Source organism: Haemorhous mexicanus, chromosome 5 (genome assembly GCF_027477595.1).
Source record: "Haemorhous mexicanus isolate bHaeMex1 chromosome 5, bHaeMex1.pri, whole genome shotgun sequence".
In the NCBI taxonomy this organism is placed as follows: Eukaryota; Metazoa; Chordata; class Aves; order Passeriformes; family Fringillidae; genus Haemorhous; species Haemorhous mexicanus.
In genome coordinates, this window is record NC_082345.1 from 56356238 (window position 1) to 56376186 (window position 19949).

A 19949-nucleotide genomic window follows, 5' to 3' on the forward strand; every position below is an offset into this window, starting at 1 on the left:
CCTGACTTGTACTATAAATGAAGTCTCTCCACATGCATCTACAGCAGGTCTATGGCCATCCCATATGGATGCAGTGATGGAGGGGTAAAGGACCATTGATTCATCTAGACAAAGGTGGTTGGCTCTTTCAAGTAGAGTTTTTTTTCCTCTCACACTTCTGCTTAGAGGCTAGTACAAACCTTAATAAAATGTTACATTTGTGTAATCCGTAAGATACCTGATGCATTTCCTCAAGCTCTGTGAACTGTGCTTGCTGTGCAAAAGGGACCAGGGCTGCAGATGTTGGATTGAGACCTCGGTGTTTCTGGTGCCTGGTACAGTGAAATCAGTAGCACAAAGTGTGATAGACTGCTTTGTCAGTGGTCCTAGACGGGAAGGAAATGAGAAAGACATTACAAGTTCAGGAACTTCATCACAAAAGCAAACACCAGTCTTGCTGAGCCGCTATTTCTAAGGAGGCTAAACAAACATCTATTTGTTTAACCACCTAATGGAGACTGATCTGTTTTTTCCAGGTGTATTCAGATGGAGCCGTGGTCTCTGAAATCAGTGGTGTTGCTGGCTTGCTGAGGTTTTTTTTCTTGAGTGTATGGAGGTGGGGATCCATCTCCCTCCCCTAGCTCTTCCTTTGGCAGTGAGCATGCTGTACGTAGTAGTGAGGATGAGCACAGTGACCTTCCTTTGCTCTTTGAATTACAGCCTCCTCCGTTTGAATACTTACAGTCCTTTAATATTAGACCACTGCCTCTCTTGCTGAAGGCACTGTACAGTGCAAGTAGGGACAGTTTGAATTCTTAGCCAGAAAGTGAGGGGGACTTCATAAATGTCTGGAGTATTTGAATCCCACCAGTGTTACTATCTTTAGAATCAGGGGTCAATTATTTCAAAGAAGTAACAGATGCACCTAACACAGGCAATTCTTATCCCCATTCAACTCTGTAGACCATTTCCCTATAGCTCTGTCTTCTGGGTGATTGTACTGGGCTGTGGGATGTCCCAGAGGTTAGGACAGTTTCTCTAGAGAGCGGAAAAGTAAATTGCTTACACTTACCATGTTCTCATTTCATTCTTTTCTGCAAATCTTTGTGCACTTTTAATGCTTTTACTTTTCAAAGGCTAGTCTGAATTCCCAAGCTGGTTTAATGTTACTGAATGGTTTTATCAGTTTAGCTGAATACTCATTTGACTTAACCTTAACTGTGTCTAAATAAATATTTATATTCAGTCTAAACAAATCTAAATGTTAAGTATTGGCTTTAAAGTATTTAAGTGCCTTATTTCAAAATCTTGTTTAAAAACCAGATGAGTCAAGTAGGTAAAGTTGAAACTTTGGCAAGCATGCTCATCTAATTACACTTTTACAGACTGCTACACATCACACCATAGGAAAAGCAGTGCAAATCTAGGAGCACTGAGGCAAAAAACGTTAGGGATTTTTTTTTTTTTTTCTAGAAGTGGTAGATCAGTGCTTTCATAAAATCAGTGGGTGAAACTACATAAGGAGTTCTTGTCATTTTGTTGACAGAGGGTGCTTTCAAACATCAAGTTAGCAGGAAGGGTAGGATGGCTGGCCATATGCTTAGCAGTGTGGTCTGATTTTCCCTATTGCACAGCCATAGTTCTTTCTAAAAGTGTGGAAGCAGTGCTCTTGCGTGCCCTTTATGGCCTTGTATGGTTAGACCTGGAGCCAAGAGGCTGCTGTTGTAAACCCTTGTGGTGATGGAGACCAGAATGAGAGGCAGAGTCCTGGCTCCATCTTCCTCCCTGTAAGGTAGGAGAACTGGAGGTGGTGGTGGACTTCAGACCTTCTCCTAGTTGCTGTAAGCAGGGACCAGCCAAAGGGGAGTGGTTGCCCTTTATAGACACTTCAGTTTGAAAGTTAAGTGGAAAGACACATTTCTGTCTGAAATGCTCATGATTTTTCTGCCTGAATATATTTACCCAAAACTTTAGGGAAAGTGTAATACTGCAGCTGATTTTAGCAGTGTACTAGAGCTCTCTGGGTGCTTGTTTTGATTTTTTTGGATCTTGCCATGAGATGAGTTCTCATTTTATGTAATGTTTTGCAACCATGTATCTAACATCCTTTGCAAAAGAATAAAATCACTATACTCCAGTACTCTTCCTGGAGACTGTAGCTCAGCTTCATGATCCAGTATTCTCCTTGCTCTAGTTCTTGGTGAGTTGCTGTTACTGGACTTCTCAGAGCAGGCAAACACTTATTTCAGAGATACTCAAAGAATTATCCTCATAGTCTCAGATATCCTTATATTTCAGTACTTTAATTTCTTAATCTCTCTGCCAGTTACAGTTCATGCCTGCCCATCAAACAAATGGAGAATAGTAGGGGTTGAGTTTCCTACTGGCTTTTCTTTATGTCATCATTCAAGTACTGCAGAAAGCTAGTGAGAAATCTGTGTTCAGATGCTCATGGGCAACTTTGGTTGTTTCCTGTGGCATATGTTGCATAATTATTTGATGGTAGATTGTATTAAAAAATCATCTGCAAAGCACACAGTAGCATATACAAGTCATTTATGCCTTGGAGTGAAGCTTCCTCTGGTGTGACTCCACAGGCTCTGGAAAATATGCAGCAAAAACTGTTGAAAAGGGATTTCTGTCCTCTCAGACTGGTTTCCAGCTTTGTTTTGGAAGGGCAAAGTACACAACAGGGAAGTTTCCAGTGCTTCAAAGCTTTCCTGTGCCCAGCAGGTTCTAGACTCACAGAACCTCACCTTCAGGGAGCCTCCACGGTTGCCCTACAGCCACGAGCTCGATGGTAGGCACGTTTAAAGCTTGGAGTTACAATGCTTCCAGTGGCAGTCAGGAATGCACAGAGTGTTAGCTTCTGAGTGTCTTTAGAAATTCACATTGAAAGCTTGGGCTGAGGGGCATTAATCTTGTGCTAGCACTCTGTGGTGGCTACAGATCCCGGGTACAGCCTATCCAGGGCACGCAGCACAAACAGGCAAATGCCTCTCTGCAGTGATGTGACTGATAATACTTTTCATTGTACATTTCCATTAATTGGATGCTATTACTACCTGATACATAGGTCATTGCTCCTAATTAATTAAGGGCCAGGAAGGTACTTAGCACTTTACAAGACACAGATGAAGACAGATGTCCACTTGGGAAATTAAAATATGCCAGTTTGAGCATTTTATATAAGACCAGATCGACTATAAAAATCTGATATCTAGACAGACCCTAATAAACCTGATGAAAACCAGGTAAATTAGATCAGCTTAAAGCTAACAAAATGTGATAGAAATGTTCTAAGTTGTCTGCAAAAATGCTTTCAGGCAGAAGGATTAGCATGAAGTATATTTTTACAGGGATTAGGGAGAATATTTTACAGGATAAACTGGCCCATAAAATTGTTCCTTTTTGCTTGAGTCTGTAGATGGACTTCTCTTGTAAAATATGCAGCCTGAACAAAAACTTGCAGTTTTCAGCTACTGCAATAATAGTTTTCTCTTTCCTGATGCACCATGCATAATTTGGAAGTGCTCCTGGAAAAACTGAGCTATGCATTTTGTTTCCTTGGAAATAAGACTATCCAAATAATTGTTTTAGAACATATACATGAAATACTGGAATTCTGACTGCCTTTCAGTTGTTTGGGCAGGAATGCAGGTTATGTTTTCAATGACATCATGCTCTCAGGCATATTTCCTTTATCCTTACACATCAGTACAATAAACTTTATGTCTTAATATACCCCTATAAATTTTCATCTTATTTGCTTTTAAACAGTGGAAAGTGTTTATATATGGTGATTGTGTTTGAAGACTTTCCTAGATATATGTTCTCCAATTGAAAGTGTAGGCTGTGTTTGAATTTAGAGTTTATCTACTGTACAAAATTTCTAAATACATGGAGCAGCTACTGTAAATTCAAATTTGAAATATATATACCTATATACCAAAGTACCTAATGTACAAAGCAATCATAAAATATACTTGGCTTAGACCTTTTAACCACATCACTGGGTGATGTAAAAGAAACATTTAGCCTAAGAGCTCAGAAGATGCATGATGAAAGCTGCCCAACAGAAATCTTTGGAGGTTGCCTCAATAATTAGTCTTGTGAGATGAAACTGGTCATGCAAGGAGGAAGATTTACACTGCTCTCTATTTCCCTCATATAGTGTAGCTGGCCCTTCTTGGCTCTGCTACCTCATGTATCCAAATGCACTTAGCAGTGAGAACAAAAATACTCCCACCAGCTGCTGAGCAGCCTTGCAGTGACCTCTCCATCCTAGTACAAACACATGGAAGAAACTCATCTTCTTTCAATGAGAATTCCACTGTGCTCTGCAGCAGCAGTTTTGGTGGAGACCTCTTTTCCACTTGTTAGCACTGGCTGTTTCACAAGGCATGCTTTTGGATTTATTCAAACACCAAAACACAACGGGTTCTGGAAGTGGGATCACTATAGGCAGGACTTTGGGTGAAGCAGATGCTATGCCCAACTTTCCTGCAACTCCTCTGCTAAGAAAGCAGCAAGAGTTTGCATGGCTTTACTCATGGGTTTGCATCTTTCGTCATGGTTTTTTTCACAAGGATGCCTTGGCAGGATCTATTTAAGCAATAGGTTGAGGATGCACTGTGCTGCCAGAAGTTTGGAAATTGCTGCTCCTTTGTTTGAACATGGTTAGCCCAGGTCCTCAGTCAAAGGCAAAGGGTTTGGAGTCAGCAGTACTTAGAGTCAGCTCTGAGTGTTAGAAAACTGAAACCAGATGCTTTATGCACAGCAGAAACAAGAGGGTTTTTTCCTTTCCCGTTTCTTTTTAAAGATACATTTCTGAATCTTGCAGTTGTTTTAGGTTAAAGTACTATTTGAGAATGGTTTGATCACACAGTCAGCAAGCAGATAAATAAATCCTCCAACCAGTGGGTTGTTAATGGTAGGAGTGGAAGGGCCAGTCTTCTTGTCTGTTACTATTTGCTTCCATGCATCTCAAATTGCATTCTCTGATTGCATCCTCACTAATTGCATCCTCTTTAGAAGCATGACTTTTGGTTCGCAAAAACCATTGAGGAAAACAAGTGAAAATTGTTAATCTGTGACCAGTAATTATACAGAAAAATGGTGAGACTTAGATCTATGATATTTTCGGGGTGGAAAGGATCATACATGTACGTGCACTTACTGGGCAGCAGCATTTCCAAGTAAAAATTGCACTCTGCAGGAGTGGAGAGGCCTGTTCAGTGCTTCATGGAGACTCATAAGAAAAATGAAGTGGCTTTTTACTAGAACCTCTAGTGACAGGATAAGGACAATGGTTTTAAACTGAAGAAGGATAGATTTAGATTAGACATAAGAATTAAATTCTTCATGATAAGGCTGGTGAGAAATAGGAATAGGTTACCCAGAGAGGTTGTGGATGTCCCGTCCATGGAAGTATTCAAGGCCAGGTTGGAAGGGGTTTTGGGCAGCCTGGTATATTGCAAGATGTTCCTGTGCAGAGCAGGGAAGTTGGACTAGATGATCTTTGAAAGGATCTTCCATCTCAAACCATTCTATGATTCTCAGTAAGTTAATGCATCACCTCCATCCTCCTAGAGCCCTCAAGGCAGGCCATGACAGGTCCTGGCCCAGTTCATCTGGAATGGGTGCAGAGCCCACCTGTGACAATTGACTGCTTTTATTCATGCCTGTCACACGTGTGGGAGAGCTGTTCTGTGGAGATTGCAGTCTTGTGTTCAGCATGACTGATGGCTTGTAATTTTAAAGGAAGGACCTCTGTTTTGGAGGGGTTAGGCAGAGGTTGGTTTGAAATAGGCAGCAATACATTTTAATCATGCACTGTATCATGCTCCTTTTTTGAAATCAGTGTTCTTCCTGTGTTGGACACTTCTGAAACAAGGCAAACACATTTTATGACTGTGTTATGCATCCATAAAAGGGGATTTTACAATTCTTTCACTGACAGGCCCTTAAGTAGATAGACACAGGTGGGTGCTGCTGTCACGTTCATGCAAATTACTGGTTAACTAGCTAAATAAGTTTGGAGGGAAATACAATGGAAGTACACAGAAGTGCACAGAGTGTCTGTCCAGAGAGGTTGGATCAGCACAAGTCAGCACTGTGCTGTTAGAGCCAGGGCCAATACATTCATTCATTCAGTCAGATGAGCCTTGTGTGTTTATTAAAACAAAATAACAAAATAACTACAACAATGAAACACCAGGAAAAGCTAAACACAAGTGAAAATGCTGTAATTACCTTTCTTTCACTTGTGGCAGCCAAAAAGCCACAATAGGTAAATAAGTGCAATCAAATATGACTTGGAACATGCAGCCTGCTCCATATTTGTCCTTTACCCTTTAGACTGTGTATGGTGTTTATTTTAGCATGTTCAATTTCCTGCAGGCACCTTTCTTGTGGATTCTGTTCTACTCATATCCCCTTACCAAATATTTATCATGTGCCCTTTCTTGCTATGCCTCTGCTTCTCCAAGCTGTTTCTGCCCTGCTGTCATGTGTCTCCCCATCTTGTCCCAGCTCCATTCTCAGCTGCAGGAGTTTTCTGACTATGAGCAGCAACAGCCCCCCACAGGTTGTTTTTTCTGCTGGGTGGCTCCATCTGCATCAGCTCATCTTCATGGCTCCCTGAGGCAGGACTCCAGTTCATACAGCACCATCTCTTCTGCACACTCATTCCTCCCGCTCCCCAAGCTGGAGTGAGCTCTGAGGATGGAGAGTATCAGCAGGTTCCACCAAGTTAAGCATGTTTCACTGTGCTTTTCTTGCTTCTGAGAGAGCAGTAGGAAACAAAAGAGAAGGGAAAAGCAGTCAAGAAACAAAAGAGGTGTTTCCAGGTGAGGTTTGAAAAGAGATAGGAAGTCAATAAGGCCGTGAGTATGTCTGAGATCCCCATTGAGATCTGAAAATCACCTGAGGTTCCTGTTCCTTTATTCCCCCCCCCCCCTTTTTTTTTTCTTCTACCTCTTATTTTGTAATCTGAGACTTTACACATGAGTATTCAGGCTGTTGTAGCAGCAACTGAGCAACTGTAAGAGAGGAAGACTTGGAGGCTGTGCCTAAGAAAAAAAGAAAATAAGGTGGTGGGAGGAGGAGCTGTAAGAAGATGAGAAAAGATGATGTTGTAAGGCAAGAAAAATAAAAGGGCCCTTTTAAAGCTGTCATGAATATTAATTTGAAGGATAGAGAGAAAAAAACCTCACTTTAATCTCAGAGTGATCAAAATCAGCAACACCAACATGAGGATACAAATGGTCCAATTGAAAGTTTAAAAAATTTCAAGAAAGACACGCCAGATAAACACCTGTGAATTATCTCCAGTAGCAGAAGCCAGGAAAATTCTATATTCCTCCTCTATGTGTTTCTCAGCTCCTGACAATCCATAAACTTTCAGTTTCAAGAGTTTTCCCCATCTACCCCTCTCTCTTTGTGGCTTGCATTATCAGCTGCCTGAGTACAATGTATATTGTAGTACTCTATTGAGTGTGGTCAAAAGCTGCCCATTTGCATAGAGCTTTTGTCCCATGTCTCAGTAGTCCTGGATAAATCACTGGCACAGACAGATAAATACATGAAAATTAAGAATGCAGGGATATGTTAAACCCAAATACAAAAACTAAATAAAGAGAAACAGAAGAGTAGGAAGACAGCATGGTGATGAGACAGGGAATCACCCAGCAGACACACTACCAAGTGAGAGGTGGAATTGGAAAGAAAGAATTTTTTTGCATTACTCACCATATTTGCATTTCATTAATTTATGGGTTAAAATTTATTTACCCCACTGATTTATAGGATCAATTTCATATGGCATTATCTTTGCAGCTTATACATGATGCTTCTATTAAGCCCTATGACACTGTAATATAACAGGAAGACAAAAATGTTGGCTCTGCCTCATGCCAAAATTCTGCAGAGCTTTAAATGTCCGTGTCATATCTTAGCGAGGAAATCCTGGCTCTTTGCAGCTCTCCTCTGGCTGTGCTCATGTCAGCAAGGGACACATGAAGGTTCAGGCTGCTGACACAGGGGCTGGTGCTGCTGCAAAAGGCTGCAGCTGCCCTGGACATCACAGGGTGGTTTGGTGCTTCTGCTTTCAGGGGGACGGCGAGACCAATTGCCTGCCTGTGAACTCCCAGTTTGAATTCATACATGCTGGAAGTGTCCTTTTGACTTGAACATTTCTTTGTGCGTGTGATAAATGGTTAATTACAAGGTTAATTACACAGAAGAACTGGTTCTGGCAAGGAAGGAGCCAGAATACTTTGTGTTTGTTTCCACATGGTCATGGTCAGATTCCCCCACGCTGGAAGAAAATCCGCCTCCTTTCTGGCTTCTTCCAGGGGAAGTCCGAAAGCAGTCCTTGAAGATGACCTTATAGCACTGAAAACAAGCAGTTCCTTGTTGTAGCATGGAGCTGGTGACACAGAGTCTCCTTTTACTATCAGTTTAAATGCATTTTTTTTTCCTTGTGCTGTAATACCCTTATTGGTGCAAGGAAAGCCTGCAAATCAGCACTATCCAACTCCCTGGGCTTTCCCTCCCATGCTCCAGACTCTCATTTTCTGCAGGCTCACCAGCTAAAAGAAAAGAATTTTTTTTTCCTGGGTTGCAGAAGGGATAAAATAACCTAGGGCTTACATGGAGCTGATGAGTGTGCATGAGGCATCCCAGCTTTCTGCTGGGCTTCTGTGGCTGCCTTGTATAGCAGTTGCTACAGGAAGTCATCCCCCCTTGAAGCTCAGGGAGCTGCAGCAGGTGTTTACCCTTGCAGCCAAATCAGGTTTGGCCATTTGCAGGATCAGGTAGTGTAACAGTGTAAGTGGCTTTGGGAGTGTCGGGAGTGCCCTGTGGCCCTGTGCTGGCTGCAGACTGATTCAGCTGGGTGGTAGTCCATAGGGCATCATTGGGACTAGTGCTCAATGAGATTGTAGATAAAAATAAAATCCTAATTTTTGTTCGTTAGGAGATCTCATGGCTTCAAGAAAAACACAAAGCAGGTCAAAGAGGAGATTCTGTGGGTTCAGATTCCTGACAAGTCAGCTGCTTGCTATTAAACACGTCACTCAGCTGCTTTTCTTACAGATCAACTACATCTTTGTAACACTTGGGAAACCGAGGCTCGTTAAAATGAGTGCTTTATTGCTACTGAGAGAATGGAGAAAAGATGGAGGGATGAATGTAGAGGCCCAAACTGAATGGGTGGTGTAGTCCAGGAAGGCATGAAAGCAGGTCTGCTTCTGCAGCATTTCTCTTTTCTGTGTGGGCTCCTGCCTGCATTAGTGGGGCTGGAATGTGAATGTGCACACTCTGATTTGGGATGATAATATGAACACTTGTCTTCATAATAAAAAATAGGATTTGAAGAGACCTTTCTGGCATAAACTAACCCTGTCTCATAGTGGCTTATAATCTGTAATTGCTGGTAGTGAATGCTGTCAAATTAGGTCTCTCCACAGCAGCTGTTTTTATTGACTTTTTTTTTAAACTGCTTGGCACCATAAAATCTTGAAAATATTTTCACTTAAAAGAAATTTTATTTTGATTTCTAAGACCAGCCAAATAACCTGTCCTTGGACCGTGGCAGAATCTATGGGTAAAAGATTTTCAAAATCAAAACATTGCCAGGTCTGGCTGAAATGAACCAGGGAATTCATTTGAGTCTCTGCTTCGAAGAGTGCATATAAATCTGCCAAGTGCTACTCTTTTTTTTTTGTTTACCTGCTGATGTTGCAGAAACAGGACATTATTGGAAGTTCTCGAGTGCAATAGCAAAATTTTTAAAGTATGCATTTTCTGAATCTCATTACCTGTTGTTAATGCTCTTTTGAGTGACTCCTAGTTGAAAAATTAAGGCTCACACAGCTCCCTCTTGCTCTGAATTTGGATCTGGATCAGAATATTAAGTACTTTAAAGTTCAGGTGTACATGGATGAAAGGTTTTGATTCCAACTACTAATAGTGTTATTAATTTAGCTTGAAGCTAATAACATAATTATTGATATGAATTCTGAATTTTCTAGCTGTTTGCCTCTCTTAAACTTTTAAACAATCCTGCCAATTTTGCACAAAGTTCAGGAGAGTCCTTGTCATAGGTATGCTGGGATGCTGATTTATGTAGAACCTACTGTACAAGGCAGTTGTGTTCCTCAGCTGTTAATACAATTTAATACAATTACAATGCCTGGAGAAACCATTTCTAAGGTGGGACAAGAAAATATTTCTGTTTAGCTTGGTGGTATGCAGCAATAGTGTTTTACTGTAGTTGCCAGGGATACTAGGGCTGGATGAGATACCCTGTTTAATCCCCTCCCTTACCCCTTTGAAGCCTGTGAGACGTGAGAAAGATTTGGTGATCTTTGGTAAATAATTGGTGGTTCAGGTTCTCAAAACTCATCTTTTTTCCTTGTGTGAAGGTTGATAAGGATGTAAGCTGCAGTAAGCAAAATCAAAAAAAAGTCCTTAAAATTCCTTTTGGACCATCTTTGTCATACAACATTTCCTCATCCTTTCAAATACATCCCTTTGCCCTTGAGCTCCCAGCTCACCCGGCTGTGGGATGCCACAGTGTCCACTTGGGTTAAAGGGTTATCTCAGGCAGTGAGTTATCTAGATCTTTTTGCTGCTGCTATCTCAGATCTTCTGAAAGATGAGCATTTCTAGAGTGATGGAAACACCTTCTTGCTCATGCTCCTTTCCCAGGGGAGGCATGCAGTGCATTCCCTCCTCTCCCAGACACTGCTGGCCTCTGCTTATGATGTAGGCACAAGACAGAGATTCACTCTCCTTTGGACCAAAGTACAACTCATTCTCATTCTTGACAGATGAAACCATGGTATGGGGATATTGGGTTTGCATAGCAAGAACTTGGTTATGGGGACTACAAGGGTGCTTTCTGTGAGAAGCTGCCAGAAGCTTCCCCCATTCATGTCCAAAAGAGCCAATGCCAGCCGGTTCCAAAACAGACCTGGACTGGTTGGAGCCAAGCTGCTCTGGGATAACAGGTTTAAGGGTTAAAAACTGCTGTGCAACAGAAGCAAGGAGAGAGTAGTAAAAAAAATGTGAGACAAACAACTCTTTAGACACCAAGGTCAGTGAATTAAGATGGGGAGGCAGGAGGTGCTCCAGGCACCAGAGCTGGGATTCCCCTGCAGCCCCTGGTGCAGCCCATGGTGAGGCAGCTGTGCCCCTGCAGCCCAGGGAGGAACAGGGGGGAGCAGAGATCCACCTGCAGCCCCTGGAAGAACCCAGACCAAAGAAGAATGTGACCCTGTGGGAAGCTCATACTGGAGCAGGCTCCTGACAGGACCAGTGGTCTGTGGACAGAGGAGCCACACAGCAGCAGGTTTGCTGGCACGATTTGTCACTGTGGGGGACCTGCACTGGAGCAGTCTGCTCCTGAAGGACTGCACCTTGTGGAAGGGATCCACTCTGGAAAAGTTCATGAAGAACTTCAGCCCATGGGTAGGAATCACTTTGGAGAAGACCATGAAGGACTGTCTCATGTGGGACAGAACACACGCTGGAGGGGAAGAGATGTGATGAACTGACTTCAGCTCCCATTTCCCACCTCTCTGGGCTGCTTGCAGTGAGAAAGTAGAGAACTTGGGAGTAAAACTGAGCCCAGGAAAAAGGGTGGGTGTGGGGAAAAGGTTTTTTGAAGTTTGGTTTCAGTTCTCATTATCCTTCCCTGATTTTAATTGGCAACAAATTAAAATAATTTCCCTAAGTTGCAGCTGTTTTACTTGTGACAGTAATTGAAGAGTGATATCTCCCTGTCCTTATCTCAACCCCTGATCCTGTCATCATGTTTTTCTCAGCCTGTTTAGCCAAGGAATGGAGTGACAGTGATTTAGTGGGCACCACAGCTTATTCTTGATATAAGAAACCCAGGTTTTCAATAACCTGAATTTGTGTTTCCATGTGTCTTCCATTTGTTTTCCCTGGGTCTGTAGGAAACACCGACAGAATGCACAGGGACTGAGGGTGTTACATTTATTATTTCCTTGGCAAATCCATAATTTTCAACTGGTCCTTGTACAGAACCGTGTCAATATAACTATTGCACATATTAAAAAAAAAATCTTACATTATTGAAAATTACTCAGAAAAAAAAAAAGAGAAGAAAAAAGAAAACATTTAAAAATTTGTCTTGTGAAAACAAGCAAAACTTTTGTCTTCTATACCAGGAATAGAAAGAGTATTAAAGTATTTGTCCATATGTTGCCAGTTTACAGGCAGTTTGAGCTGATGGAATTTTTTGTTCCATATGAAGATGGTCTATACATCTTAGCAAACTGTGTTTTGAAAAGTGAAAGGGAAGGAAAATTGCTCCTTTTGGGAAGTACAGGCTATCACAACATCTAATAAAGTGGATATTGGTTTCTCGTTCTCCGCAGCATGACCTCCCACGGTTTTCTGACCCACAGGTCCCATCTGCTGACAGCAAACTGTCTCAGCTACAGGGATGGACACCATCACAGCCATCACTGTTCTCTCTGGTTCTACCAATTTTGGATGTGTGGCATAGCACACCAACAAAGTTGTTCCTCTCTTTCCAAAACCTTTCTAGTATGTTGCCGTGCTCTTGTGAAATGGGTTTGAATCCTGCAGTGTTGCTTCAGGTGATTCATTCTCTGAACCAGTGAGCTCCATTGCTCATTTGTTTTAGGAAATATTAGTAGAAGTTGTAACTGAGGAAGAGTTTACTTTTACCTACAGCTCTTGCAGAAGTAGAAGCTTTGAAATCCTGACTGAAAATCTGCTCATCCCTTGCTTCTCATACAATTTCCAGTTTCTGTTTTGACTTCTTTTGAGCCCAAAACTGAAAGCTGAATTCTTTTCAACCTTTGGCGCACTTAATAAAAGCTAAAAAGTTACTCAAAATGGGAGAGAAGAGAATTTTCATTCATCTTTCCCCAAATAACCATGCCGTTGGAGTGCATTCTTTGGCTGTTACCTTTTTTATGTCGCAATTTTTGAGTCTTTTTTATCAATATTTTTTTCCAATTTAAGTGTCTTGTACATCTTCTGGAGTCCCTCTGATTAAGGGAAAGTTTGCTGGGAGAACCACAGTTTTCTGCATCTCTTGCCATTAAAGCATATCAGTACCTGCCTTGCTTGGCAAAAGTGCTTGTCTCTCAACAAGAATTTCAAGTTAAAAAATTTTGTCTGGATGAGAAGACATAGTAGGGCTTAATTAAGCATATATGTGATTAATGAAGAAATACTCTGCAAAAAAACCACAGAAGCTAAAATGGTGAGATTATTCCTTCAGTGAAAATTTTCTTGTCTGTTGTTTTTTGGGAATAACACTTGTTTTAATTCTCAGTTATTCCAGTTTCAGACAAAATTTGGTATTCTTTCACTTCAGCTGAAGCAAATGTAAGAAATTATTTAGCATAAAGCTGAAGATATATCAAAGGCTAAGGTGATGGGGAATGGCTGGAAAGTTGAAGGTTCCTGTGTTCAGGCACAGCAGATGATTTTACACTGAAGAAGAACACCTGCCAAGTCCACATCAGCATGGTGCTAGTGCTAGTTTTTAGGGTTGTTTGTAATCATGTGAAGTCAATTTGAAGCTCACTTTGTGCTTGTAGATTACAGATGCTCCTTTTTCTGCATGCCTTTTGAAGAACTGGATGTTATTTAAGGCTATTGGTCTTGCATAAGTAAAAAGATACCAAGTTATGGGTGCTTGCTTTAAAATTGATCTCTGTGAGGCAGAGCTCTGGTAGTTGTGTGATTACCAACAGTGTCACTTTATGGCAGTTCCCCTGTATGAAGTGTTCTCCTGGGTGCCCTGTGTTTCCTGCATATAAATTCTAGAATTTCATATTTCTTGCAGGAAGCAGTAGAGGGGACAAGAGGCTGGATGGAGACAAGACTTTGAGAGAGAAAAAAAATTATGTGGGCAAATGCTCTGTTGGTCTTCTTTTATCCTGAGACTGCTAAGGGCTTAAAACTAAGTGCAGATTGAGGGTGGAGGGTGTATGGCAGCTCTCAGGACCAGGGCATAACTTAGAGTAAGCCACCCAGGCCTGTGTGTAGATACAGTGTGTGATTAAGCCATTGGAAATACATTTCCTGTGCAGAACATCATGGAATCCGTGCTCCAGCCTGTGCTTTTACACCTTTTCTCTTGTGTTTCTGCAACTTGTTCATTTAGAATGGAAGTTTTTCACAGCAGGAGACTGCTTCTTGATACATTCCCAGAGCATCTAATTCAGCTCAGCACCCGTGTTAATAGCAGCTCTGGCATTCTTATCACACCAGCTGGTCATAGAAGGATTCTTCCAGCTGCTTCTTCCCAATTAAGTTAAAAACAGGTGGAAGTGGCCTGTGGTTGTAGCTCACCTCATTTCATTCTATTTGCTTTTTTAATTTTCTTAAGCCTGCTGTTTGATAAGTGAAGGAGAGTTTAATTCTGAATCTCTTCATAGTGTATTTAATTTTTGTTTACTATTTGCTTTGGAGAGAGTATGGAAAGTGAAACTAATAAGTGTAGAGAATGATGAACTGTTACCTTGCATTGAGATCTGCGCTAATCTGATGGGGGTTGGCCTGAGACTGGAGGGGCAGGGAGTAAATAACAAAAACAAACAAACAAAGATAAGGCATTATTAATGGAAAGTGCATGTAGTTCTGAATAATTTAAGTCAAAAATTTTATAAGTAAACAAGGCAGAAAATAATAGGGAGGAAGCATTACCCATTTTTATACAGAGAATTAATTACTCCTCTAAGAGACGGGTTTAGATGTGCAAAATGTACTTTTTATTAAGTTCTGGTTCTGGCACGGACCAGCAAGACTCTTCATTCTTCTGGGACAAAGGCAGGAGTATTGCAATTGCAGCCTTTGTGTCCTGGGTGCCACCAATGGACAAAATGGGTTATTTCAAGCCTCTGAAATACAGGAACATGGAGGGGAACTGAGTACTGAAATTAAGGTTCAATGAATTATTTTCCATTCATTTAAGGCACTTTTTGTAAGTAGAGCTATTTATGGGGTTTTCTTTGACTGAGAGCAGAGATTATAAGAATCTAAAAATAATTACCTTGTGAGAAAAGCAGGAACAAATTAATCTCAATTCTGTGTTTGATCCTTGTACAATAGGTAATAGAGTGATAAAACTGGTGTGAAAAAACACTGCAGTAGTGTGTCAAGCTGGCTTTTTATTTCATTGCAGATAACTGTAAGGGATAATATTTGAAACTAGATGACAAGCATTATCACATATCATTTAGCAATGGAGAAGTAAGATGGGATCAAAGCTGGAAAATTGAAGTCCTTGGGAACAGTCAGAAAAGAGAAGAATTCAGAAGAACTCGAGGTTCCTTCGAGTAGGCCAACTGTTGTTGTAAAGAGATCCAACACTTCATTACGTTGCAAAAAATGTGCTAAAGTCTGTGTGTCTGGAGAATAGGTTATAAGTCTTAGCCTTTCTTGGTCACTGTCATAGGAACTCAATCTATCATTAGAAAATCCAGCTTGTGCTGCCAGTGATCTCTTGTCTTTGGCATCATTTTCTAGCTAGCTACTCAGTTTGGTACATGATAGGACCTTCAGCAAAATAAGCTTGAAGTTAGTGCTTTATTTATCCTGAGTTACATTTGGTAGGTTTTTGGGGATTTAGAGTTTAGATCACTCTGATTTTAGGGCAGTTGTTCTCACCATTGCACATGCATTTTCTCCATAGAGGAGCAAAACACACTCAAATACTGGAGGGCAGACATTGTCTTTCTGCATTGCTGGCAATGCTGTGGTGGTTTGGGAAGCTCACAGATGACATGCTTACAACAGAAGTCCTTACTTCCCTGTTCAAACTTCTACAGCCAGGTTGTTAACATTTAGTCTTGGTTATCCAGTATAAGTGGTGATTCAGCCATTCTCTTTCACATCCCACCAGACTCTATTGCTCTTGCCAAAACAGAATAGGTGACAAAGGAGGGTGGTTCCTTTATTGTTATTTTTTAAAGTTTCATTTTTTCAGTTTCTGGTTTTTCTCATCCTGTGAGACTGATACCTGTTAGATTGCTTTGTTAAATGTTTCTCTTGACTTTTCTGTGTTTTTAACAGTTTCCTTTCTCTTTAGACTCCAGATATTTTCAGATTTAACTTGAGATTCCCTGTGAATTTACAGATTCTTTCCTCATCAGATTAAAGAATCCCATGGCTGACTTTGAAGATGAAAATATGGTGGATTATATTTGATCTTCTCCAAACAGTATTCATCTTTTCCTCCTAATATCAATGTGTCCAGCATGCCACCTTTTATTTTCTGCTCTCAGAACTAAACACTTTGAGAAAACATTAACAAAATGTTCAGGCCTCAGGAAGGGGATGAGACTCCTCATTTAACTCTTCTGATTAGAACTAGAATCCTACTTACAAGTTTCAGAAGGTCTTTCTCTAATTTCAGCAACCAGGCAATCTGCTTGGGAACAAACAATTCTGAAAGGAATTTTTTAAAAAAAAGGTAACAGAATCATAATCCCAAAAAATTTAAAAGTGTTGTTGTTAAGACAGATTTGAAACTATTAAGTTGCAGTATTCTAGTGAATGAAAGTGTTGGAGCTTAATGCATACCAATAGTAAAAGGCAATGTTGAATATTAAGGGAGCTACCATCTTCTGGCTTCACATTGATGAAGGATTAGTGTAATGCCTTCTCAAAAAGTATCAGCATCCAGATCCAGACTTGTTTGCAGTAGAAGGTTTTTTCCTTTCTGGGGAAATCCCACAATACAAAATGTTTCCAACACTTTTATGTAAATTCCCCCCCTCACCTCTTAAGGAGGAGCTACCCGAAAGTGGGATTCTCCAAATTATTTTTAAAACCTCAGCAGTAAATAATTGACACAGTATGATGCTATCTGGACAATCATTACCACATTTTGTCACTCTATGTTGTTTCAAATTGGCTGTTCTCATTGTGCTTTACCACAATCATATAATCAATCTAATTGGTTATATGTTCATCATTTAGACATATGACCTTGTTAAAGCCTTCCCCAACAGATTAAATTGCTAGGCAATTAACAGGATTTGAGGCTTTCCATAATCTTCACGCTGGCTACACGTGCACAAGGATGAGTGAATTTAAGTGATGAAAAGCTTCCACATTTCTCAGTTTTGTGTAAATTGTATTTTTCTATATGTTTCATGTTATTATTTCTTTCCCTTTTTAGGTACTAAATAGAAATGGCTTTATGGATCTGGACACTGACCATCTTGAGCTGTTTTTGCATCACCTTATCCAGAAATGAGGAACTGAAATTTTTTCAGAGTGCTACAGAGCTAAATCACCTAACAGTGGATAATGACACTGGGATAATCTATTTGGGAGTGGTAAATGCACTGTATCAGCTTACAGAAAACCTGGAAGTAATAAGATCTGTAGAAACGGGTCCAAGAAAGGACAACAAAAAATGCACACCTCCCATTGATGAAAATCAATGTAAAGAGGCCGTACTGACTGACAATTATAACAAATTACTGTTGCTGAACAAGGTGGATAACACAACTGTGGTATGTGGAAGCCTTTTTAAGGGAATCTGTGCCATCAGAGATCTACAAAACATTAGCGATGAGAAGTACTACGTAGATAGTAGTGGAGAAAAGTCCTTTGTGGCAAGCAATGATGAGAATGTATCAACTGTGGGACTGATCACTTCCTTGAATAATGACCGAGTGCTGTTTGTTGGGAAAGGGAATGGACCAAATGACAATGGGATCATAATCAGCACTCGGCAGCTTTACGCCAGGGATGGGAAAGACATTTTTGAAATGTATACAGACTCAGCAGCTGTTAAGTCAGCTTATCACTCATCAAGCACACAACAATTTGTGGCAGTTTTTGAGGATAAAAATTATGTTTATTTTATTTTTAATCAACAAGAGAAACAACCTGTCAACAACCGCACACTGATTGCACGTCTGTGCAAAGACGATGCCCATTATTATTCCTACTTTGAAATGGACTTGGGTTGCAAAGATGATGATGATGGTGCCTATGACCACTGTCATTCTGCTTACGTCACCACCCCTGGAAACGAACTGGCTGAGAGCATGGCTCAGCAGGGACAACCTGCAGATACTCCCTCAGATGACAAAGTTCTTCTTGCACTCTTCAGCAAAGTAAACAAAGACGACGGCTCTCTAAAATCTGCCATGTGTGTGTTTTCCTTGCGGCAGATCAATGAAAAGATGGAAAAAAACCGGAACGATTGCTACACTAAAAAGAATACCAGCTCATTTTACAAACTTTTTTCAGCAGAAAACCCGTGTGCATTACATGGACTGGTAATATGAATGATATAAATATTAGTTTGAGAATCTGTGTTAAAGTTTGTGGGAAATTACAACTACATGTTTTAGGGTGGCTTTGGGCTAAACTGCATTAAGATGACTGAAAATTCAATAGATGGATTCACTATAGAAATTGAATGTAGGGAGGTTGTGGACCAGGTTAAATAAGAAATGACAAAATTTTGAGTCTCTTAGAAAGGATTTGATGTTTTCTCAAAGATAAGTGTTGCTTTCCTAAATGCATTTCTTTTAAAGGGCTCCTTCTGGTATAGGAGTTATTGAGTAAAATGCAGGGATTTTTTACATCCATGATCAGCTTCCGGGTAATCACTGTAGACAATTGTTGTTTCAGTCAGTGTATTTACAATGCTCTTAAGTGGTATTAAGAATCTTTTAGATGGTATCTGTAATTCAGCGTTTTTTCTCACTTCTATTTTTATCGTTTGACAACAGAAATACCCAAATTTCCTGTATTTCGGGTGGTGTTCATATTTCAGTGTGGCTCAAAATACTTGTATAGCATGACAACCATCTTTTTATGGCCTGTCATTACCTTGACTATAAGGTTTTTGAAGGTTTTGTACTGTTACAACCATTCAGTTACTGTTCTTCAATCCATGGCTGTATCTAAGAGGCAATTTTGAGTATTTCTCTGGGCCTTTTGACAGTTTTGCCCACATCACTCTATTCCCAAGCCCCACTTGTGCATGCCACTCATTCATTCCTGCAGCCAGCCATAAACTGGGTTGAGAAATCAAATCATCTTAAAAATAACTCAGCCAGCTTTTAAGAGGATGTCTTAATTTCTCAACCTGAGCAAGGTACACACTTGCATAAGCAACTGTTTGAGCACAACTCGAGAAGTGATATGCTATAGTCCAGGGAGAGGAGTGAACAGCTGAAGGGATGGGGCATGGGAATATCTTTTTTTGATATTGACCTATAATCCTTCATCTTGTGAGACTGAAGCCATCTCCCACACAGTAAGTCACTAGTGCTGATAGTCAAAATTGCACATTTTGCTTCAAACCACCAGTGTTACTTGCTGCAGTACCCTGCATATGGGGTGAGCATCAAACACAGAAATCCTGAATGTGATGAGTGGCCGTGGCTCCTGACAAAAATAAGGTGTGGGTTTCAGATGAGAAACATGGTTTAGTTACCAAATATAGCAGGGAAGGCAAGGTGTGAATGAACTTCCTTCTGGTAGCCCTTGCTGCCACTCAGGATTAAAGCGTAGTGAAGAGGGAGTGTTTTGAAGCTCATGAGATAGTTGCCAGGGAGTTGCTTTTTTATGGATTGCAGCAAAGCAAGAAACAAAACAGCAATTAAAAAAGCAGTCTTCAAGGCAAAGTTGGTTAAACCAGTCTCTATGACATGTTCATTTTAATTAAACCAACTGGTTAATTTTTAAACTGCTGCTGTTATGAAAAAAAAAAAAAAAAATCTCTCCCTGCTTCTCCTGGAAAGTGAAAGCATGGAAGCAGTTCTCAATTAGCAGGCTGCTGTCTGATTACTGCCTTTTGGCTGGGGGCAAATGCCCAGACAATCCATTTCTCTCTTCTTACTCTTCAGTGTCTGAGGGGTATTATATTGTCTAATAATAGGGCTGCACTTCATTCTTAGCTAGGAATTAGTGATCTGAAT

The 19949-nt window shown here is 40.6% G+C and overlaps 1 protein-coding gene across 5 annotated transcripts in view; it reads left to right on the top strand.

The window, feature by feature from the left end:
* The window catches only part of PLXNB2 (plexin B2), a 252813-nt gene that overhangs the window by 155093 nt on the left and 77771 nt on the right, over positions 1-19949 (top strand). For all 5 annotated transcript variants that reach the window (XM_059847228.1, XM_059847233.1, XM_059847230.1 and 2 more), the window contains one exon: positions 17183-18296. In XM_059847228.1, coding sequence (XP_059703211.1) covers positions 17196-18296 — 1101 coding nt within the window. In that variant the 5' untranslated portion in view covers positions 17183-17195. The remainder of the gene's footprint in view (positions 1-17182; positions 18297-19949) is intronic.